Below are 24,028 nucleotides of genomic sequence, written 5' to 3'. Positions count from 1 at the left end.
CCCGGGGGTTCTTTTCTTTTTTTTTGTTAGTTATTTTTCTGTTTTGTTTCTTTTCTTTTTATTTATCTTTCTTTTACTGTTTTACTTTTAGTTTTCTTTTATTTTAGTTTTATAAAAATTATCACTAGCACTTAAATTAATACTTTTAAATATACTATTGCCACATTAATCCTCAACCCAAATTAAAATAGTTTAATATTTTATAAAATTCAAAAGGCATTTATTTTAACATTTAAACCTCTATTTTAATTATTTTGAACACTTAAGAATTTTATTAAATTTAGATTTCTCCACCATTATTATCTATGCAATATTTGGTTCACTCCGAACATTTTAGTTTTAACATTTGAAAACTTTTATTGTTTGCCTATATTTTAAATTTTAACTTGAATCGTTTTTGAACTAACTCGAGTTTATCAACAGTAACCGAGGTGACGTGGCACCATTAGCAGAGGTTTACTGTAGCTTGATTATCCGGGCGTCACAGCGCCTACCCCCCCCCCTGGGCGTGCCCTCCTGCCTCGTGGCCGCCTCGTTGCGTCTCTGACTTCCACTCCAAGTCTCCTGGATTGTGTTTGTTCCAAGAAAGATCCTCGCGAAGGTTTCTTTCCGTTTGGATTACGTTTGATATTCCTTTTCTGCGAAACACTAAAATAGGCAAAAAAAACAGCAATTTGCACTGGCCTTCGGTTAGTATGTTAGTCCCAAAAATAATATAAAAGAGCATATTAAAGCCCATTAAACATCCACAACAGATAATATAATAGCATGGAACAAGCAAAATTATAGATACGTTGGAGACGTATCAATTGGTTAGGTGTCACTTGGGAGCCTCCGTCAAGATTGTGGAGTTGAACCAAGGAGTTTGTAAGGGCAAGGAGATCGCCTATTTCGTGAAGATCTACCCAAGTGAGGCAAATCCTTCGGGGGTGATGGCATGGTGGGATAGACAAGGTTGCTTCTTCGTGGATCCTTCATGGGTGGAGCCCTCCGTGGACTCGCGCAACCGTTACCCTTCGTGGGTTGAAGTCTCCACCAACGTGGATGTACGATAGCACCACCTATCGGAACCACGCCAAAAATCTTCGTGTCTACATTGCGTTTGCCACTCCAAACCCCTCCCTTTACCTTCATATGCAATGATTTACATTCCGCTGCTATACTCTTAGAATTGCATGTGTGGGTTGATTGCTTGACTTGTGCTAAGTTGTTAAAATCTGCCAAGACTTAAAATTGGGAAAAGGCTAGATTTTTATTTGGTCAAGTAGTCTAATCACCCCCCCCCCTCTAGACCTACTTTCGATCCTGCAGCAAGTCAGAAGAGCCACGAGGCGGCCACAAGGGTGGAGGGCGCGCCCCCTACCTTGTGGGCCCCTCGGTGGCCCCCTGACCTAGATCTTCCTCCTATATATTCACATATATTCCCAAACCACCAGAAGCATCCACGAAAACACTTTTCCACCACCACAACCTTCTGTTCCTGTGAGATCCCATCTTGGGGCCTTTTCCGGCATCCTACCGGAGGGGATTTGATCACGGAGGGCTTCTACATCAACTCTATTGCCCTTTCGATGAAGCGTGAGTAGTTTACCTCAGACCTACAGGTCCATAGCTAGTAGCTAGATGGCTTCTTCTCTCTCTTTGATTCTCAATACCATGTTCTCCTCGATGTTCTTGGAGATCTATCCGATGTAATCTTCTTTTGCGGTGTGTTTGTCGAGATCCAATGAATTGTGGATTTATGATCAGCTTATATATGACTATTATTTGAATCTTCTCTGAATTTTTATATGCACGATTTGATATTTTTGTAATTCTCTTCGAACTATCGGTTTGGTTTGGCCAACTAGATTGGTTTTTCTTGCAATGGGAGAAGTGCTTAGCTTTGGTTTCAATCTTGCGGTGTCCTTTCCGAGTGACAGTAGGGGCAGCAAGGCACGTATTGTATTGTTGCCATCGAGGATAAAAAGATGGGGTTTACATCATATTGCTTGAGTTTATTCCTCTACATCATGTCATCTTACTTAATGTGTTACTCTGTTCTTCATGAACTTAATACTCTAGATGCAGGCAGGAGTCGGTCGATGTGTGGAGTAATAATAGTAGATGCAGACAGGAGTCGGTCTACTTGACACGGACGTGATGCCTATATTTCATAATCATTTTCTTAGGTATAGTCATAACTTTGCGCTTTTCTATCAATTGCTCGACAGTAATTTGTTCACTCACCATATTATTTGCTATCTTGAGAGAAGCCTCTAGTGAAACCTATGGCCCCGGGTCTATTTTCCATCATATAAGTTTCCGATCTACTATTTTGCAATCTTTTACTTTCCGATCTATAAACCAAAAAAACCCAAAAATATTTACTTTATCGTTTGCTTAGTTTTATCTATCTCTATCAGATCTCACTTTTGCAAGTGACCGTGAAGGGATTGACAACCCCTTTATGGCGTTGGGTGCAAATTATTTGATTGTTTGTGCAGGTATTGATGATTTGTGCGTTGTCTCCTACTGGATTGATACCTTGGTTCTCTAACTGAGAGAAATACGTATCTCTAGTTTGCTGCATCACCCTTTCCTCTTCAAAGGAAAACCAATGCAAACTCAAGAAGTAGCAATCACCATCCAGGGGATGTACAACTGCGACGGCCTGTCTCGTCGATCAAGGAAATTATACGGGAAGTTTTGTTTTGGTTATCCACGACATACATGACCCGGTAGTTCTAGAGGTGATCGCCCTGAGGGAGGCACTGTCATTGGCAGAAGATTTGCTTTTACAGAACTTTATGATGGCGTCTGATTTAAAACAGGTGATTGGCGATATCCACAACCGGAATCAAGGAAAATATGCTACATTATTAGTAAAATTACTTAGAGAGCTGCCGGGTTTAATTGTAATTTTACTTTTGAAAGTAGAACGTCGAATAGAGATGCTCATAGTCTAGCCAAGTTTGCACATTCTTTAGATCAAAAGGGTCACTTGTGGCTTGGTCTGTCCATGATCTGAGATGTATTCCACTATCTATGGTTTTTATCAGTAAACTTGGTTTTACCTAAAAAAAACTGCGTACAGCAAATGGTGCGCATGTTACACGTGAGCCGTTGCCACGGACAATACACGGGTCTACACGATGATTGTTGGTTTGCTTTGCTTGCTTGTGACCATAACTAGCAGCGGAAGGCGTACTAGACAGTGTCCGGTTCCTGGTGCCCGTCGAGTGTACTCCGATGCATGTTCCTTCCCAGCGTGTACATGCGTCAATAATGGGGTAGGGTGTTGTTGTTCCCAGCACTCAAAGCTACTGTGGTTAGCAACGCGCACGCAACCGCCTGCCTGTAATGTCACCGTAGCATCGGCCGCTGCTTTTGGTATTTTGTGGTGTCTTGGTATTCACGTATGAGCATCTCTGATGTTAGTGACTGCAAATACATACTCTCCATTCCACAAGAGTGTGGGTTATTTTTATTTTTGCCCATAATCCCTTTCAATTCTACCACTCCACCTACGAGCATGGTGTTTTCTGGCATATAATTAGTGAGTCTCCACACGCAATTCAATGTGTGAATTATTAGAGTGAGTATAATAAAGTGATGTAAGCAGACTATAAGACTTTAAATGTTGATATATTTTTAGTAAGAAGAGAGAAGAGGAGAGCGAAGTGTGAGTATTTCACTATTTCTTTAACAATTCTACTTATCCAAGCGTTTTCTCCCCTTCTCGGCGGCTAGGGCAAACTCTTCCCTCCATGCTCATCGGCGAGCTCGGCGATTCGCCTCCCCACTCTCTTCCACTTCGTCGGCTGTTGGCGGGAAGGGGAAGTCTAATGCCTTCGCTCCGGCAATTAGTTTAGGTCAAGGATTTTAGGCTTCGCAGGTGTGATGCTCGAGTGGATGGCGGTGTTTCTCGTTAAGTTTGTCTTTCAGGCTTCGATCCTTCTCAAGTACGTCATCTAGATATAGTCAACGAAGCTCTAGTCTTAGGGCAACGAGATTAGGGTTTCTCATCATGCGTGCACGGCAGCGAGATTTGATGTTAGTTCCTTCAGATCTATTCAAGGGTTCAATGACAACAACATCAGGACGTTGGCCCTTAGGGACACGTGCGCCAAAACTTCCTAGTCATCTCCAACAAGGGAGCGGCAACATCGATGACTCACTCTAGCAACATGGTTGTTCAGTGGTCCAGATACCTCGTGTAATACTTATAGTAACTAATATACTTGTTGGCCATTCCCTTCAATTGGGTTTATAAGTCTACATTTTAACTAGGAAAACATACATTGGTCAAATGTAGTTTTGAACCATATACTTCCTCCATCCCGAATTACTTGTCGAAGAAATGAATGTGTCTACATTCGCAAAAAAAATGTATCTAGATATATTTTTAATTCTAGATACATCCATTTATATCCATTTCTGTGGTACAACCATTTATATTCATTTCTACGACAAGTAATTCAGGATAGATGGGGTAATTTTTTAACCATATTCGTTGTCACATGTATTTGTAGCCATATATGTTTTTGGCATATTATACATGTCTTATTAGTCAAATCAAAGTCCTAAAAATCATGCCCAACCAATCAGAGGGAGTATTAGGGGCAATGTCCTTAGGTTATATTATTAGCCATGCTCTTTAATTGGTACTATCATCCAAATAGGCTCACTATGCCTAATAAAAGTAGGGTATATCATAAGTGTATAAAATAAAAAATGAATCTAAGAATTTGTATGTAAACATATCAAACACACTGAAAAGGAGCTAATTGGGAGTAGCCTAATTGCCTGCCTTTCCACACTCTACAACGCAGACGATGAAAATGCGGGCGCTCGTTCTCTTATCTAGGCATCATTCGGTTTGGAGGATTTTTAGAAAAAACATAGGAACATAGATTTTAGAGGAAAAAATTCTATATATGCATTCAGTTTGTAGGAAATGCGTACAAAAATTTCATAGGAATACTACTCATTTTCTACATTTTTGAAGAAAACTACACATCCATTCAAACCTCATTTTGCGCGTAGGAATGAGGCAAGTCAATTCCTTAGGATGGCAAGTGCCATCCTACCAAATTCCTATACTACTCCTAATTCCTACGTTTTGATTTCCTACAAACCGAATGAGCCCCTAGAGCCCACGCCTCGTGTAAAGAACCTCTCCAACACCATACACTTTCTATAATATGAAAAACAAGGCGAAAAACTCACACATGCAGAAGGCACCCAAGACGACCTACTCCTTGAATTTAGGCTAAACTAGTGCCTCGATCCCACACTCTTCAGAAAATTGGCATCGATTCGTTGTACAGCTAAGTGGTCATCCTACTTTACATAGAACTCATGGCTATAAACCAAACGCTCGAAGCTTGCCCTGGACGAGATGATGCAAGTACCACTCAACTTTAGGACGGGCTAAACGTGGAATCGCCAACGGCCGTACGAACAAGTGGTTATTCTACTTTACATTGAATCAACTTATTGGTCATCTCATTCATGGCTATGCACAAAGCGCTCGAAGCTTACCCTGGACGAGATGATTCAACTACCACTCTCTAAACAAAGGTGGGGCGGGGCTAAACATTGGCCGTACACAAGCTAGAGTTGCAGAAGCAACTGCGATGCCATGCCCCAGGGCGTGAAAACATGAAACTGGAGTCACTCTGGTTAGTGAGGCGGTAGCAAGTTTCTCACACCTTTTGACCTTTCCTGCCAGCGTTTGATTTCTCCAGCAGCAACTCTTGTATGGTGTTCGATGCTTCCTGCCAATCAAAGACCAAGCACGCTGGGAGATAACATCAAGTGATGCTTCAATATGTTACCAAAGGAACTCACTCACCTTTAGCTTCTGTCTTAGATTTTCCTCTTCTTCGTCTCGCCGACTTCTTTCTTCTGAAAAGATGTCGATCAGTGCTTCTTGTTCCTTGTTTGCAGTATCAAGTTGTCTCTGCAGATCCTCCAGCTGCGAAATGAAGACAGATTAGAGACCAGTAAAGAACATGGTAATTAGTTGATGTTGTGAAATAAAATGTCATAATGCTAGACAGGTACTCCCTCTGTAAAGATAAGAGAGTTAAGTGATCTAAACGCTCTTATATTTCTTTACAGAGGGAGTACTCACCAAACAGAAACAAATAATGACTAATAAGAAGGTCTGTGAAAGTAGGATTTCCCAGCACCAAACAGTTCAACTTTTTATCCAACAAACCAAAAAGCAACAGAGTAACATCTAAACCAACTGGAGTATTAAGCAATAGAATTATAATGACTGACAATAGATAATGTTAAGAGTTGCAACAGCAAGCTTTTGTCCCACTGTCGGTGGGAACAGAAAATGATCATCTGGTTGTTTGCACTAGTACCAGATGATTTAAATGGTTCGTACTTATTTTGGAGAAAATATCCAAACTACAGCAGCATAACAGCACCATAATGTTCCTTACAAACTGTAAACCAAAACGCCAACATGGGTTACACAAGTACTAATAAATAGTTCAAGACACTGTGGTTTGCATGTGGGAAGACATAAGCGCTTACCCTCTCTGTCAAAGACTTGACCTTGTCCCGCTCCATAACCAGCTCTTGTGACGTTGCCTCTTCCACAATCAATAACCTGGCAGAAGAGCAGCACCACAAAATAGGGCATCTTATCGTAATCTCAAGATAAGATGTGATATCATAGTAATCACAAATACGGATAGTTGCAGAAACCCATGACGAGCAATGCCATGTTCAAACCCATACGGATAGTTTGGATCATTGCTAGCATGCGTGTGTGTTGTGGGAGGGGGGGGGGGGGGTAAAATTCACTTAGATGCACAATTAGGGGACAGGTCATGGGGACATGCATACCAACTCGCTTGGGGTTTCTTCCCCACTTCGTGCAAGTGCAAGCATTAAGGCTGTAGTTACTTTATTTGGTCCTCAAGAACTGTGTCACATTATTCTACACCTAAAAAGTTCCAGCATGGGACAGATCATTCTATTGATCACATATCATGTGGACTTAAACTTACCATTTTACACTTACCTTCAAATTATTTTGTAAGTGTGTCTCACAAGACTAATTTAGAACATCACACTGATCTTCTAGTTTCGACATCAGAAAAAAGTAAATAGTGCAGATCCATTTTCAGATATCTTGTATTTTGATTTTGGTACGCGGCAGTCTGAAGTCCAGATTATTGTTCTTGTTACCCATTTCAGCCAGTCAAACCCTAAAAAAAATTACTTACTAGAAGGTAGGCTCAATCCCTCAGCAGTTGCATAACATGGAGTGATGCAAGAAAATGACAGTCAGAAACGTGAAATAACATTTATAGTTCTCACAATATTTGTTTCATCCATTCTCAAATATTTTCAACCAGTCCACATCGAGGATCTGTTATTGCATTACTGGCTGTATAATGATAAGAACATGAAAAATAGCCAAGCCCTGCTGATATTTACCTTTCCTTTAATGATGCATTTTCATCCCTCAATTGCTTGATTACAGGTTCATGATCATCAATGGAATGTCCATCAACGTTACTTCTTGCATTTGGTTCCTGGGGAGCAAACATGTTTAAGATAATAAAATCTCTTTTCAACAATATCCACATATATATATTAACATTATCCAGCAGTAATAACTACAAAAAAATGTAACATGCAGATAAGTAAGGTTCACTACACATATAAATAGGTAAAAAAATGTAATTTCGAAGGCAAGTGAAAAATAGAAGCATATAATTACATTATACAACAGTAACTACAAAAGAATTGTAGCATGCAGGTAACAAAGGTGCGTTATACTTATATAAAACAAGTAAAGAATGTCATTTTGAAGGATAGCCCTCACACAAACATTTCACTTTGAAATGACTCCACCTGAAGTTCAATGTGTTTTCTATTAGGGTAGCTAGCATTCATTGCAGATTTGTCTTCCAGTCTATACAGCAGAAATACTAAGTCAACCATGAATTTGTCCAGTAAGAAAAAATATGAACCATCCAAGATTATCAGCTCATGACACTTCACTGTTCAATGCATATTAAAGAAAACCAACTTGTCCCAAAATCAAACAAAAAGAAATTCTGAAAAGAAACACTGTAGTAGATCAGAGGATTAAAGATGATAAGCGGTGTAAGTATTGTAATAGAAGCACACTTTTCAAAGCCACATACATCATTGTGTAGGAAAGAAGGGTTTGAAGTGTAGATGGGGTAGGAAAGTCATCTGTTTCACATATAAATATATATAAACCTAATGAAATACTTCCTCCGTTAAACTAAAACACGACAATAATTTTGGAAGGGAGGGAGTAGACATTAATACTAAATTGAAACATCAGCACGAGAAGAAAAATTACCGCCAACTGGGATTTGGTTATGCTTCTTTCTTTTTCTGTTGTTCCATTGGACGCGGGTGTTGCCAAACTAGTATTCTCATTCTGGAAATATTTTCTATGTGCATTCAGGATATGAGATTTTGAACTTAATGACGGTGTGTTCACAAACTCAGAATCACTGTCATCACTTGTGTCTGGTAACCCATGCAGTATTGATCCTGCAGATCGCTTAGTCCTGGCAGACTTCTCAGCCTGTTGACAACTAAACGGTGTGCTTGTTTTCCCGCTCTTTTTACTGGAGGCAGAATATGATTTACCAGCGTTGCGCTGTTTTGGATAATCTTTCCCAGAATGACCTGGTGATGGTTGTGCTCCTGGGGAACCTTCAGGAGAGTTTTCTGATAAAGGAATAAAAGCAATATTGGTCAAGAAAATAGCTGGTTATCTGAAAAGAAAAATAATTTAAAAATAATTTAATTGCTATTGAAGTTATGATAAAGTCACTCCAAGCCCACTAAAGAAATGCAGCCAACTCTTTGATTTGGACACTAGCACAGTATCATACATATAGCTTTGACACAAACCCCTTACAATACTCCCTCCATTTCACAATCTTTGTTTGGCAAGCATGCCTATCTGAGATAAAATTGAAGTAACAATTTATGGATTGGACCATGCATGTCAAATTAGATGGCATTACTACCACTCCATCTAATATGAGCAAGTATGGTCTGATTTCACGGGTATTAATGAAAATCTGTGCCTTCTAGGTAGGGAAATGTCCAGAATCAGCCGACGGGCCGAGGGCGAGACCGGTCGCTGCGTGTGACGCCACGTGTCCCAGTCAGGGCCCACGCACGCGCAGCAGGCTCTCCAGAAATTTCCGTCCAGCGCACGCGAACTAACCCTTCTTCCCTGTATTCTCTTCTCCCTTTTGTTTACCAGCAACCCAGCAACCCAAATCGGAGGAGGCGGGTTCCGTCCGGCAAGTCAGCCATTGCCGCTCATCGCGTGCCACTGCCTCCCTACACCTAGTCCTCTCCTGGTGCCTGTAGTTTGATGGGATTGCTCAGGAAGATGAGGAAGATAAGCCCTTTCCTTCTTTTCCCATGGCCACTAAATCTACAAGGGTGAGGGAAGGAAGGTGAGCAAGGCTTTGCTGCGGGAGCCAGGGACGAGCTGCGAAGTGGGGCTGCAGGGGGGTGCTCTTCACCATCGACACTCATTGGGTCATCCGCCTCCTCCACCTCCCAAGTCATGGCCGTGGAGTAAGCGTTGTGGGGCGAAGCGCGCGCCGCTGCCTTTGGCGACACTCGCTGCTACGACTAGCCATGGCCACTACTGAGACTCAGCACCTGCTGCGAGGCTGCCATGTACAATGATGGCAACCAGGCGGCGTGCTGCAACCACGGTCACCGCATGCTGGGACTGGCATCTCAACGTGCTACGACCATGGTCACCGCGTGTTGGGATCAACACCTCGGCATACCACAACCGCTGTCACCGCGTGCTGGGACCAGCAGCTCGGTGTGCTGGGACGGCAACGCGGCACGCTGTGACTGGCAATCAGGGATGCAGCGGCTGGCAGATGGGATGTTGGGACCGCCAACCGGCGATGCTGCAACCAGTAGTCAAGGATGCATCGACCGGTAGATGGAGATGCTGGGACCACCACCGGGGATGCAACAACTGCAGATGAGGATGCTGAGGATACTGGGGGCGGCCGGCGGGGATGCTACAACCACAACAGGCAGTGCTGCGACCGGTGTTGGAGGAAGCTGCAACCGATGAGCCATGCTGCTGCAACCGGCGCAGTGCAGACTTGGGACTGATGCACGACGGAGGTGCAAGCATGGACGTGGTGCTGGAACCGTAGACGGGCGGAGCAGCAAGTGATACGGCCGCAACTGTGCTGCTGCGACGGCAAGCTGCGACCGGCCAGACAAATTGCTACGACCGGTGACATGGGATGTTGCAGCAGTGCTACCAGCGGGAGGCAAATGGGGGGTGCTGCGATGGTGATGTCTGTGATGGCCTGATGGGGGCAACGGTGCTGAGCACGGTGAGGGTGCTGCGGGAGCGCAGCTGTGGGCAGAGTCGCCTTGCTGGTGCTGGCCGCTATCTCCCTTTTCTTCCGGGCCGAACACGCATGGGAGAGAACGATGCGAAGAGAGAATTGACCCATGCGGGAAAGAGATGCATATCTGGTGGCTGTCGTTGGTTCAATCTGACGATGGGGAGCGGACCGATCGAGGCTGGCGCCGGTCGGCCGGCACCTAGCACTCGCCTTCTAGGTATGCTGAACAGAGAGTTATGGCTAGTGAGGAAGATGTGGTAATAGTTACCTGAAAAATAATTTTGGTGTCATTATGAAAACATACTTCACAAAGAGATCATTTGTATCAGATTAACATGCCGGGTCTAAATAAAAATTTATAACAGTGGTAGAAGTTGAGATTTTTTATTGCTTGTTCCCTGAACGAATTAAATTCTTTTAATCATATATCTTGGGCAGTGAAATTAGTAATCAGTTTATACATGTGCAAACACATTCAAAATACAAAAAGAAGACAAGATCACAAGAATTCATTCAAAATGTAAAAAAGCGACAAAGATCAACCGTTCAAAGGTTTTGAAGTCTGCTTTGACCTTTCGAACTTTGTCAGGGAGTATTTTTTTAATGTTGAGGTGACATATCTCCAAATAATTAGAGCTTTTCATCATGTAGTTTAGAATAGTACATTTGTATGCTATGGCTAGGAACAAATTCCTTTATTGAGCCAGAAGGCCTGCTCTAATAGGTCTGTAATGGTAGTACAACATCCTTCTGTGATTAAAATTCTCAGCCTCGTTGAACCCATTTAGGAACTGTCAACTCATTGACATTGCTACTATACAGATTGCCACAAACCCCTAATCCCTAGTGCTAGCGTTAGAGGTTTCTCATCTACAAGGGCAGTCAGAAACCAGACAGATATTTGGGATTTAACTGACAATAGGAACTAACAATGTAGGCAAATGAGTCTCTGTAAAATTCACAGTTTGTGCGAGTATTGCACTAGGTCATCTTCTGCTTTGCTAATAGCAAAAGCTATGCGCTGTTTTTGCCAAGACCAAGGCCAGCGTGGCACTTCTGACGCTACCCCCACACTAGAGCCGGAGGAACCAGGAAAAGGGCCCTGGTTCTGGTTCTAAGAAAAAGAGGGCTGACTGTGTGATGTGGCCTATCTTAATGCTGGTAGAGGTACTCCACTGTCCACACCCATATATTTCTATAGGAAAAAAGTTACTTTTGGATGTTTAACTTCTGCCAGTCTATTCTACAACCTCATTTTTTAAGAAGTGCCCCTGATCCAAAAGAAGCTACTCCTATTTGAGATCACAAATAGGTGGGTCCCCACATACCAGTGACAGAAACTACGCATTCGCACCTCAAATGGAACAAAAATGTGAAAATTAAACAAACAAAATTGATCCTGCAGCGAAGCCAAAAGAAGCAGATGCCATTGGTTACGAAAACAGATGGCAGGGACCTTGTATCAGCTATCTGCAACTACTTCCCTACTACAGTTTTTTTAGGGAACTTCCCTACTACAGCTTTTAAAAGAAAAACGCTAATGCACCCAAAAATGAACATGATGTTTCCTTAAAATAAGAGAAAATTGCACGGGACTCCCCATACTATCACGGCTTTCTTACTTGACTCCCTCCACTGGTTTCTCTGCCACCAGGGTCCACCAACTATCACGACTTCCTCACTTGGCTACTTTCCACCATTAGACTAACAGACTTAGCTGAGGTGGATGCCGAGTCGTTGATGCCTCGGTTTCTCTCATCTGGATGTTGAGATGTACGCTAATGTTTTTCAACACACTTTTTTTACTCTCGATATACTCCCTCTGGACCTGGTCCATTAAAAGCTGTAGGTTTGGGCATCGATATGCTCTTCAAAATACAACTTGGGACATTAATTTCGAGAAAGAATCACTGACTTTTGGTTCTCGAATATCCTCCCTCCCACACATCAAGCATCTCATCTCTCTTCCCTCAAAAAGCATCTCATCTCTCTTGCAATGAAGCTTTACAACCTTAAATAAAGGTTATAATTGTGATGCTAAGTGCATGCTAATTTAGGTTAACTCATCTTAATTTTGTCTCTGCGAAGCTAATTGCATGCAAACAAAAATCTAAGATCAATGATTTTGTAAATTAATTTCATGTGGTAATAGCTGATTAACAATATCAGTTAGTTAGGTGATAAAGTTATTCTCAATGAGATATGCGCCTGCAGAGAATGTAAGTGTAGAGGGAGTTGTCAATATTCATCTAAGCATCAAGTGCAATTGATAGTTTAGGGACCATGGCTGCAGAGAAACCAGTCGAGGGAGCCAAGTCGGAAAGTCATGATAGTTTGATAAGTTCAAGTGCAATTTTCACTAAAATGTATACCTTCATGTGTAAGTGAGATTAAACAATTTACATATAATGTGTTGCCGTGTCCAGTCCTGGATGCTCTGGGGCAAACAGCAACCATCTTGAGGCACACAAGGCCAGAGGCAACATGAGATGCACTATGGACATATATGATATATCCACAGTTTATTTCATTCACCATGTACCAAGTTTTAAGCAGGTAACCTGTAGCGTCCATTAACTTGGCTCACAGGTTTATTTTAGTCCAAACAAAGGCACTTCGGGCTAATCATGCCTACATGCTGACACACCCTGGCAAATCAGTCACGTGCGCGACATGTGATGAAGTCAAACCAACTCAGCACCATTTTGAAATTAGGTCTCTATGTTTTCCCCGATCCTCTTCTCGGTTCCTAAACCTGCTTGTTTCCCTCAAGGTATTTGAGCAGCTGAAGAGCAGGACAAGAGAGTGACCTCACCCTGCAGCTCCACTCCGTGTTCCGCGCGCGAGGTGCTAGCCGCAAACAGGCTCACAGAAGCCGAACTCATGCCGACAAGGCTCCCACAAAGGAGATACAAGCCCCATGATATCCGGATCAGGCAGTGACACTGTGAGTCATCACATGTGGTAGCTCCACATGGGCCATCACATGTGGTAGCCCCACATGGTACTCAACACTGGCAGTGAAGTCACCTGGCTGAATTGCCAGCCCAACGACGACTGGTACAACCAATTCGACCCAGTCTATGACCTCTTCCTCTTCTCCAATGTTACCTGCAACTGCCTGCGCAGCCGCGACCTCAGACACTGCCCCTGCCTCAGCAGTACCTGGACCTAGTTTTATGAGGTGGCCTGCGGTGACGGCTCCTGCACTGCCGACGACTTCATTAGGTGTGGCCACAACAAGAAGGGGCTCTTTGTGGACGCACTAGACTAATGGCACGCTATGACGACCCGCTCTCCTTCCCAGTGGCGGAGGACGAGAAATTTTCAGTAGGGGCGGATCCTTCACCGGCAACCACCCGGTAACGAACACCAGCAACGCCACCACTGCTCACCTACGGCCGTGCCTATGCCCACGGCTAAGCCCTGTCTAGCTTCCGCTGCTCCCGTTGTCCGCCTATCCGCCGCATGAAGTGGCCACTAGCGCTAGGGTTGGTCGCTAGCTCGAGTGCTTTTTTAGGGGTGCTCGCTCGAGTGGTGTGCGTGGTAGCTGCGCTACATGCCTCTTCGTTTCGGTCCATAGGCTGCTATCACCGCCGGCCGATCGAAGCCTCGTCCGTTCGGTCAACTAGCGAATGATGACTAGGCAAGTAGCATGACCAGGCCCAAGATAGCATGCCTAGGTCAATCGATGCATCATCCGTTCGGTCCATAGGATGCACAACGATGCCTTTTTCTTCTTCTTTTCGCAGCCATTCAGCGGTGTAGCACGACAGGATGCATGATGCGTACACAGCAATGCTCACTAGTATAAAAAATTCTTCGCCAAATCAAGGTAGGGCGGAGGCCCAACCTCACCCTACGAGTCCTCCGCCAGTGCTCCTTCCCATCCAAGATCTCAATCACCTCCTCCCACCACCTCGTCGGCAACGACTCCCACAGAACAGGTTTTTTATGTGATTTTAGTAAATCTTGGTCTTTGTTTGCAAAATGAACACACAAGTCAAGTTCGTGGACTACTGTGCATCCGCGCGCCAAGTCCGTGTACCTTCACTGCAATTTTCTTTGTAAACCATAACCATTTCAACCATCAGATTTGCAACATTGTGTCGGATTTAACCATATAACTTAAGACTTCTTTTATCAGATCTAATGAAAGCACGAGCTCATCCAGTTAACACGGTTCCCTAAAAGAACATTGTGTTGTCTTTCTAAAATACTTTGTTCTTTAGGGAGTGTTCGGTTCCTCTCCGCTCCTCTAACTCCGCTCCCGGAGCGGACCAGACTTCAGCTCACTTTGCCGGAGCTGCCAAAACCGAGCTCCACCAACTCCGCGGAGTGGAGAGATTCCGAACAGGGCCTTAATCTTGACAGTGCAAAATGTCACCATTCAAGATTGGTGAATTGTGTGCAGAAACTAAGTAGTCAATGTGTCTTGCTGGAAGGAGTACAAAGTAGTATATAAATGGCGAACACAGTTTTCGTACATCATTAAGTGAGCTATCTAGGTACGTCAATTCAAACATTTTGCATGCTGCAGCACGAAGCTCCTCCTTACTTTTGTAAATCCCGTTTCATTATTATTAGTAGAAAAATCAACATTAGTTTACTTAGAGAGAGCAATAGGAACAAAGCAGGAAAAAAATCATAATTTACATAATTGGATTGCACACTTGTCAGGTTTGCTCGATTCAATATCTATGTATACAATGATCTATTTTTCATGTAAACGAGATAAATGAATTTTTTAGATGACATTTGCGCATGAGAAATCTAAATACTTGTGTGCATATCAGTAGTTAATCTCTACTATTAAAGGGAGATTATGTTTCCCTCACCTCCTCCCCCGTCCCCCTACCTTGGTTTTTTCCTCTCCACGTCCCCCCTCCCCCCACCCTGGTTTGTCCACGTCCCCCCCCCTCCCCCCACCCTGGTTTGGGATAATCTAAACCAAATCAGAACTTACCGTTCCTTGTCCTACTGGAAACCATGTCCTGCATTAACTCAATCAAATCTTACCAAAGCCATGTCTTGCATTAACTAAATCAAATCAAATCTTACCAAAACCTCAACTAAATCAAAACTTCCCTTGCCTTCCCCTACCCATACCCAAATCAAATTTTACAAAATCTCAACTAAATAAAAAACTTTCCTTGCCTTCGTGTACCCATACTCAAATCAAATCAAATCTTACCAAAATCTAGAATATGGTGGATGTAAGTTATATGTCAGGCATGATTGGTGTTGAAACGCCCCCGTTGCAACACGCGGGCAATTAGCTAGTGTTTTAAAAATGGACAGTGCATACTTAAAAAAGACGGACAAAGGGAATACCACAGAACCACAAGTCTCACAGTACTTGATATTTTAAGAACTCTTGATGGTAAATATAAGAAATTCTGAAGTAGCCCATATGCTAGTATACTAAAAAAATGCTAACAAGTCATAGAAAAAATCAAACAGATGAAACGCCGATCATTCAATTACCTCTTCCTGTTTCAGGACTTCTGAAAGAGCGAGCTCCAACATAACCAATCCGATGAGCATTTCCTGACCTATGAGAGAGAGAAGGGTGGGATGAGTGCAAATTGAAACCATACTTCTGCTAATTGATATAAGCCACAATAATAGCCAGAATATAACTGCCTCTGTATACTGGTGTGCCAAGTGACAAATCAAAGAGAATGATAATAAAACGAACCAGTAATCCTTCTGCATTTGAATTAATCGTGCTTCAAGTCTTGCTAGAAGAGTTGTGCGCTCAAAGTCCTGCTTATCATGAGCTGGCTCTATGAAGTTAGCCTCAAGTACACCTGCAGATTAAATTGATTACTTCTCCAGCCGCTAATAAAATTAAAGTGATACCAACATACCAGAGTGACCTACCTATAACACCACGCCCACCACTTCCCGCAGCAGTCCACACTCTCCAGAAAGGCTAGAAGGAACAAATAAAATCTTAATGTGATAATAAAACAATCGAGTGATATAAAATAGAGAGCGAGAATACTTCCTACTTCATTCATAAAGGTCAATGATATTTCCTAAGATCATTCAATTGCTAGTATAATTGGAAGTGAACAGACTAATAGTAACAACACAAACAAATAAACACCATCTGCTAAGTAGACGTGTACAAAAAATTCATAACTAATCAAGCTTAAAAGCATGATCTGCAGGACCCACCAATGATCAATGTGTGACAAAATACATTAGTAGTCTGAGAAAGCAATAATTATAATAGCTAGATTAGGAAGAAATGGACTGAAACCTCACAACCAAGAAAAAGGGTATGCATAGAAAGAACCTTTATCAGACGGTTCCTGTGATATACATTAAATCCTTGGACGTCAATATGGAATTTTGCATCCTTAACAAAGCCAATCGTCACATCAGCTACCATCTGAGACACAGAAGATCAAATTTGGTGAGTAATGAGCTACTGATATGTCATCAGGATTCAGGAAAAGTTCAAGAGGAGGAGGTTATAGTTTTCTACATTTGAATCTTTTGGAAGTCCATTAGTTGCAACCGGCCTGTATGTAACCTCTTTCTTCAGCATCATGTCAGTCACAATATTATGGTGCTCAATCTCTTTTCCACGTAAAAATATTTGGAAAGCATCCGAAAGTCGGAGATACAAAATAGATGCATAACTCTGCAAAGGGAGATTACACAAATCATCCTCAGCAACACGTCTAGCAGCGATAGTGCAAACTAGGACCCAAAAAATAGAAACAATCAAAATAATGTGGCACAGAGATACAGATTCTAGTTTCTAAAACAAAAGAACAATTTCAATGTTGCAAATGAACCTATATACAACTACAAGCATTAGGTACTCTTGACAAAAATCACACACATCAACAGCTCAGCAGGCTCACGCAGTTTATAAGAAATCCAGGTGAGATATAAAAGATTCAGCTATTACTATTCAGTTTTTTTAGCAAGCAGCAGTTATCATTTTTGTCGCTGCATCAATGACGTCCGGCCCCGTGGTCGCAAATGTTCCAATGCAAATAAGATATTGGTCTATCTAAAAATGGAGACAATATAATGGCCTAATACCAAAGTTCTCATGATTAGACTAACATTTTAAGAATACATGTCGAGTATCGACCATAAGTCAATCCCAACACATTATTGTGAACTTACCCTCAATGAATGCCTATATGTAAGGAAATGCTTGGAGTTAGGAAACCGCTTAGCCATCTCGATATTTTTCTCATCACGGTTACCGCCTCTGAGTTGAATATCCTGTCCCCCTCAAACATCGTTAGAAACCAAGTTTGCTGATAAGCCAAAATATGGTGGACAGCGTCAGCTATTAAACTTACATTTACATCAGCATCAAAGTCGAGTTCCAAATCTCCTTGGTCATCTTCCCAAAGATTGTAAATGATAACTCGAGTCCCCTGTTCCTTTATAGAACTAAACTGCAAATGTAGTGTACAGCAACTTTTAACACGAGATAATCTTATTGTCCTTGCAAAAATATGACATGCTGTAAATTCTTCATTTCTAAATCTAAATTAGATAGAAAACAAAACATATATACAACTCCATGTCACACATAGTACCAAATTTACAATATTTTTCTTGTCAGCAATCATATCAAGAGTTTTTGATTTTAAGATGCCAGTTATTTGACGATTTTTCGTTTTGCAACATTAATCATGAAATAAAGGGTATCTTCGTTGTGTCACAAGTCACAATGCATAAGTGATGCAGCATAAGCTATACCTGTTCAAGTAGTTCTGCTTCAGTTCCATAAGGCGACCATGTAATGATAGTCTGTAGGCTTGTATTCCAATCAGCAAATGTACTCCGCAGCTTTCTTGTCCAATTCAGTCCATTTTTTTCATAATCAATCTGCAAAGTTTCACGAACATTGGAAATTTTAGAATTAAAACATTAAACACTTGACAATAATAGATTTCCAGCAACTTAATCTTCATATAAACTGCAATGAACAAACATAATTCATTCTTTTTTTCAAATAAGCATTTGCAAAAATTACAGTAAAAATGTACATAATACAGTATATTAGAAATTGAGACTACCAATTTTGACAGAGCAATGATCCTACCATTGGAACAACAATATCCTCTTTACCAGTGCTCCTCAAAAAGGTATAAGATAGCATGCCAATGCTTTGTGTAGGCCTTCATGCAAATCGAAAACAATAGATCTCAGTTTCTTGGTAAGGAAAAAAAAACTCAAAATGTGTAGAAATAGAAAGTCCACATGCAGCTCATATAACTATGTAACTGAAAATAAAAACTAAATTGCGATGGTCACATGGTACATTATGAGAATCACAACTAGTAAAAACACAAGCTACCTCCTCCCACTATACTCTGTGCTGCTACAAACTACTCCATTCTTTCCTCCAAGCAAGTCTTATTTTACCTTTCAATATTTCCAAGACAAAATGTTGAACGATGATTCCCATCATAATATGTTGGCAATACAAATTATAGAAGTAGTCGATGTACTAAACACTCACTTTGAATGATGAGGGAATAACACAACAAGGAAGACATTGCAGGTAAATTTGATTTATATGCTATCTCTATACTCTATACATTATACCAGGAGATATCAATTTTTATCTGGTATCTAAACTGAACTGATTTGATTTGTAAGGCTACACAATATTCATGGTAAAAACCAGAACATCAGCACCAAGTCTAAACTGAACTGATTTGATTTGATTTAGTAAACAAATGTTATTTAGATAGTTTGGTAAGGCTAGACAATATTCATGGTAAAAACCATCATCTAGATCAAGTTGCTACAGCCTACAGGGATGGGCAATATGTTGCGACAACCTTTTGCCTTCTTTTCCACGGCTACGGGAAAAGACCAGAACATCAGCACCAAGTCTCATTGTACTTGTCTTGAAACCATTTCCATCTGCAAGGCAGCAAAGCAAGGAAATGAAAAGCTTCATAGTTTGACCTGCATACTAAAACATTTCAATGCATCAACTGCAGGTGTTCAGGTAATTTACTCTTCCAACTTACATTGTCCAATGGTATTTGCAACTTGGCTCTTGGCCGAATAACCCAAGGACATGCACTGACGCATTTTATCTGGGTCCATTCCACCACCATTATCTAGGCAATAAGTTAAAAAAACTAACATAAATAAATATATAAAATTATGTCACTGTCGCTCCATTTGTATTTTCCATCTAAACATGTTATCCTAACAAGGTATTGTACTTGAATTTGAAATAACATTGAACTGGATCGTATTCAGGAGCTGATCGAATAAGGGGCTTATAAACTTGTAAGGTTAGTCGGACTATTTTATCCATTAGGTTTTATTTTGTAAGGTTCTCTAAACTAAATTTGGCTCATCCGTCAAATAATTGGTAAGACAAAATATCATGTGTTTAATATGGCATATGGGACATGGGCGTCCTATACTAGAGTATTGTATACTTATACTCCATTTAACATGCTATGTAAATACAAGAAAATAATTTTAGGGATCTCGGATCTGTCGAGGTGAAGTAAATAAAGCTTATGTACTTAAGTGAGACAATAACAATTGTTAGGACGGTGATGCAGTTTGCTCTTAAGTTTAAACTGGTGGTAATTAGCCGTATAAGTTCATGTTTAGGTCTATCATGAGTCCAGCGGGAGATGTTTCTTTTGGTAACTTCATCCAGGTAAAGATATTCTTATTTTCAATATGTTTTCTAGTCAAATAACAAGAACGAAGTATATGTCGTCATCAGTATATAAATAAAGAGGACAGAAATCGCACCTTCAACAAGGAGCATTCTTGTTTTGTCTTTACTATTCTCCAACATGTCAATGTTCACAAACGTAGCTCCATTTCTAACCTAAAAAGGAAGCCAATCAGTAAACAGGCAAGGATTTGATTCTACAAACTAGAACAACTTAGGCCTCCTTTGGTTCATAGGATAGGAATAATATAGGAATAGGAAAATCATAGGAAGTGAGATGACATGCATCTCAAATCCTATAGAGAAAGAGATGTCATTTGATGCATAGGATAGGATTTTTTTCCATTGAGTCTAGGCTAATGTTTTTTTCCCTTTGAAATGTGAAGGATTGATTCCCCTACGTAGGAATAGGAATCCATTCCTTTAAACTAAAGGGCTTCAAAGGTATTTTTCCTACAAAGTTCCTATCCTTTGCAATTCCTACAATATTCCTATGAACCAAAGGAGGCCTTATATCTTCTTTAGCTTACTTCATCGAGTGAGTTGTCCAGAAGCTCAGCCAAAGCTGTAACATTGATCAAAGTATATATTAGCCAACTGACATGATCAAAGATTGAAGGGTGATGTGAACAAACAATGCATTGCTGATTGTTGTGTCTTCTTAAGTGTTTGTGTGAGGAAACAAGAAAGACAGAAACAAGGTGAAACGAAGATGAAGACCATACCCCCTAGAGCCCACTTGTGGCTTGTTGCATTTGAGTGCAAAAATTTAGGATGTACGCGGACATGTTCCAATCCAGATGCTGAAATAAGTAGTTGAGAATACAAAAAAACAAGAGTTACTATTTTTAGTGGTGAGGATAAAAAGCTAACAAGTTCCCAAGAAATTCTTTCCGTCCATTCAACAAGGCTCATCCCTATTGAAACACATAACTTTCTAAGATAATAACAAATATGCCAATTGAGCTGCTATCTTCCATCAGATAAATCCATGAAAAAAGCCAGGACATTGAATGAAATGAGAATGTTTACAGTCCACACAATTAGGAGTATATTGTATTTTATTACTTCACATATTCATGCGGTTGGTTTGAGAAGTATCAGCACAAAACTATGCAGATGTACAGTAGTATAAACATACGCTGGCCAAAATGACCTGGCAGTAGTCGGAAATACTAGTTTACAATGAAATCATGGACTGGGGCATCAAAAACATTTTCTATGCTAAGTGTAGTCTTGGTTTGGTCGAAGTTGATCCCATTCTTACAGGGATTCACCCCACAATGCAAACCCGGAATCTTATGTTTTGGTAATGATGAACAGTCCACCGTTCATATGGGTAGGGTTTATTTGTGATATTTCTAAATAAATACTCTCCATTCAATTCGCGCACTATTGTTGTAAGAATCTCAAATGTCAGATCGCATGAGATTCCACAGTAAAGAACCAAACCGCTCAGATTCTTAAAGCATTCGTGCACCGATCGACCTTCAGCACGTGTAAAGATTAACAAAAAAAAGGGGGAACAGAAGAAACATTCGCTCTTGCATCCAATTAGCCATGTTTGACGGGAACACCGCATGCAAATAAAGCAATGAGAAGAGGCAGTGGCTTCACACGAATCGTAAGAAGATGAAATTATACCAGATGGCGGCGGCTCCAAGCCCCCGGCCGGGTTCCCGTCGTAGTCCCCGGCCTTCCAGAACTGCTTCGTCGCGCCCCTCGACGGCTGCGGAGGCGCCGGTAGCGGATCGAGGAAGCCTGGTGGCACGTCCACGCCGACCACGGGCCCCGCGGAAACCCTAGCCCGCTTCCCCGCGGCGCTGTCCCCTGCCGCGCTGCGGGACCTCTTTGCGCTGCCGCCGACGCCGCCGTCAGAGTCGGAATCGCTGCTGCTGAGCTCTATGAACTGAACCGGGGCGCGCGGTCCGCCGCCGCCGGCGGGGGCCGCGCCAGTCGCCGGCGGCGTGAGGCGCTCGTCGGCCGCCTCGGTTTTCACCACCCGGGGGTTCATGAGCGAAACCGAAAGGTGGAGGGGGCCGGTCCGTGATTCCGGGCCTCTTTCCTGATTTCTCGAGTTAATTATTTTGCCCTTTACATCGCCGAGGGCTTTTATAGTGCAACGCTGACCTGTGCCCCCATGATGACCACCTTGGTGGAGGCCACCTGTCAGTGGCGGTAGAGCGGCCCAACTTTTGCAGGTGGATTTAAGAGCGATATGCCAGTGTGGTAAATGTAGCCCTGAAACCACTACGTTCCGTTCTCCTTACTGTTTCACCCGTGTCGTTCCCAGGTGGGCACACGCGGAGAATTGTCGGAGCATCTACAGCCCCTGTACGCCGCTCGGACGCCCGATACTTCTCCGCTACAGCAAACACTAGCAGCCACGGGCATTTAAAAAAAATTCTACTGGTTGCATATGTGTAAACATAACCGCGGAATGATCCGTGCATTTGTGTGGATAGATTTTAGATGCACTACCATACATGCTTCATTTATAAATCTAGCTATACCAATATAAAAAGATTTAAATGGGCAGATCCAATTAATCTCAGCCATAAAATCATGTCAATCCAACGACCTAGACTGCTTCAATGTTGAGCGCTCAACACGTTTAGCGTGCAGTTAATTTCATACAAAAAAGTGCTAATCACATAATAACACGCAAAAAATATCCTTCTTAATATCCGCATGCACTTAATATACTTCCAAATTAACGTGCATTGCACTTACACATTGACTAGTGTCCTTAAGTATATGATTTTGAATAATATTTTTTATATGAACATGCATTTGCAATATCATAGTTTTATTTTGAAGTAAAAGGTTGACTATTAAATACCTTATGCATTCAAAACGGATCGAACCCGGATGACCAGTGGTCAATTACATGTGTAAGTTTGGGTGGGAGCTGAGTGCTATTTTTTTTTATATGAACATGCATTTGCAATATCATAGTTTTCTGCATAATGACATGTGTCACCACTATGAGATATTCCGTAAAATTAAATGGAACAATCTTGGATTCATTTGCACCGTCGCGTGGGCTACGGCAAGGTGATCCTCTTTCCCCGTACCTATTCCTGTTTGTTGCAGACGGTCTGTCTGCTCTATTTGACAGTGCAACCAGACTAGGGAATGTTTCTCCTGTGAAGATATGTCATAGAGCCCCAAGAATCTCTCATTTATTGTTTGCTGATGATATACTCCTATTCTTTTAAGCAAAACAATCTCAGGCAATGCATGTTAAAAGTATTTTGAATGCTTATACTGTTGCTACTGGACAATTACTCAACCTTGCCAAATGCTCTATCCTTTTGGGGGAATCTTGTCCCATTATTCGGCAGCATGAAGTCAGAGCCATGCTCCAAGCTGATACCATAAATTTTGAAGAGAGATACCTTGGTTTACCGACTCCTGATGGTCATATGACAAAAGGTAAATTCCATAATCTACAAGTTAAGCTGACAAAGAGAATGTTGCTTTGGGATGCCCCTCACAAGGTGGTAAAGAAGTTCTTATAAAGTCCATTGCTCAGTCCATTCCCACTTATATCATGAGTATCTTTAAACTGCCTCTAGGACTTTGCGATGAACTAAATCAGATGATCCGCAATTATTGGTGGGGCTCGGAAAAAGGGAAAAGGAAAACCCATTGGAAATCTTGGGAGGAGATTACTAAACCGAAGTGTATGGGTGGTATTGGTTTTCGGGATTTCAGGTTGTTTAACCAAGCCTTACTTGCGCGGCAAGCTTGGCGTCTCCTGACAATCCCGGACAGTCTTTGTGCACGTGTCCTACGTGCCAAATACAGCCCTAATGGTAGGCTTGAGGACACTGTTTTTGCTGGTAACCCGCCATCATCATGGCAAGGAGTAGCTCATGGTCTTGAGCTTTTGAAAAAAAGGGCTAACATGGAG

General features: G+C 41.8%; 1 protein-coding gene across 1 annotated transcript; it reads right to left on the bottom strand.

Moving 5' to 3' along the window:
* Positions 1-5,384: 5,384 nt before the first annotated feature.
* Positions 5,385-22,190, bottom strand: LOC109738063 (protein MICRORCHIDIA 7). The gene is made up of 20 exons (XM_020297175.4): positions 21,754-22,190; positions 20,835-20,912; positions 20,640-20,674; positions 20,187-20,265; positions 19,436-19,528; positions 19,241-19,325; positions 18,496-18,571; positions 18,150-18,278; positions 17,744-17,842; positions 17,562-17,663; positions 16,906-17,064; positions 16,714-16,809; positions 16,293-16,344; positions 16,108-16,219; positions 15,894-15,961; positions 8,351-8,727; positions 7,450-7,547; positions 6,538-6,613; positions 5,840-5,962; positions 5,385-5,762 (listed from the first exon to the last, which is right to left on the bottom strand). The coding sequence occupies exons 1-20, from the start codon at positions 22,121-22,123 to the stop codon at positions 5,691-5,693; spliced, it is 2,379 nt and encodes a 792-aa protein (XP_020152764.1). The 5' UTR covers positions 22,124-22,190; the 3' UTR covers positions 5,385-5,690.
* Between the last annotated feature and the right edge of the window lie 1,838 nt (positions 22,191-24,028).

The sequence above is a fragment of the Aegilops tauschii genome, chromosome 2 (genome assembly GCF_002575655.3).
Source record: "Aegilops tauschii subsp. strangulata cultivar AL8/78 chromosome 2, Aet v6.0, whole genome shotgun sequence".
NCBI classification, from domain to species: domain Eukaryota; kingdom Viridiplantae; phylum Streptophyta; class Magnoliopsida; order Poales; family Poaceae; genus Aegilops; species Aegilops tauschii.
The sequence above is the reverse complement of the archived record's forward strand: the minus strand, read 5'-3'. Positions and strand labels throughout refer to the sequence as shown.

Coding starts and splice junctions, on each gene's coding strand:
- LOC109738063 (XM_020297175.4), bottom strand. CDS start 22,123: ATGAACCCCCGGGTGGTGAAAACCGAGGCGGCCGACGAGCGCCTCACG. Junction 20,266..20,639: donor TGGACAACTCACTCGATGAA/GTAAGCTAAAGA, acceptor CTTCCTTTTTAG/GTTAGAAATGGAGCTACGTT. Junction 16,810..16,905: donor GACTTCCAAAAGATTCAAAT/GTAGAAAACTAT, acceptor TCTGTGTCTCAG/ATGGTAGCTGATGTGACGAT.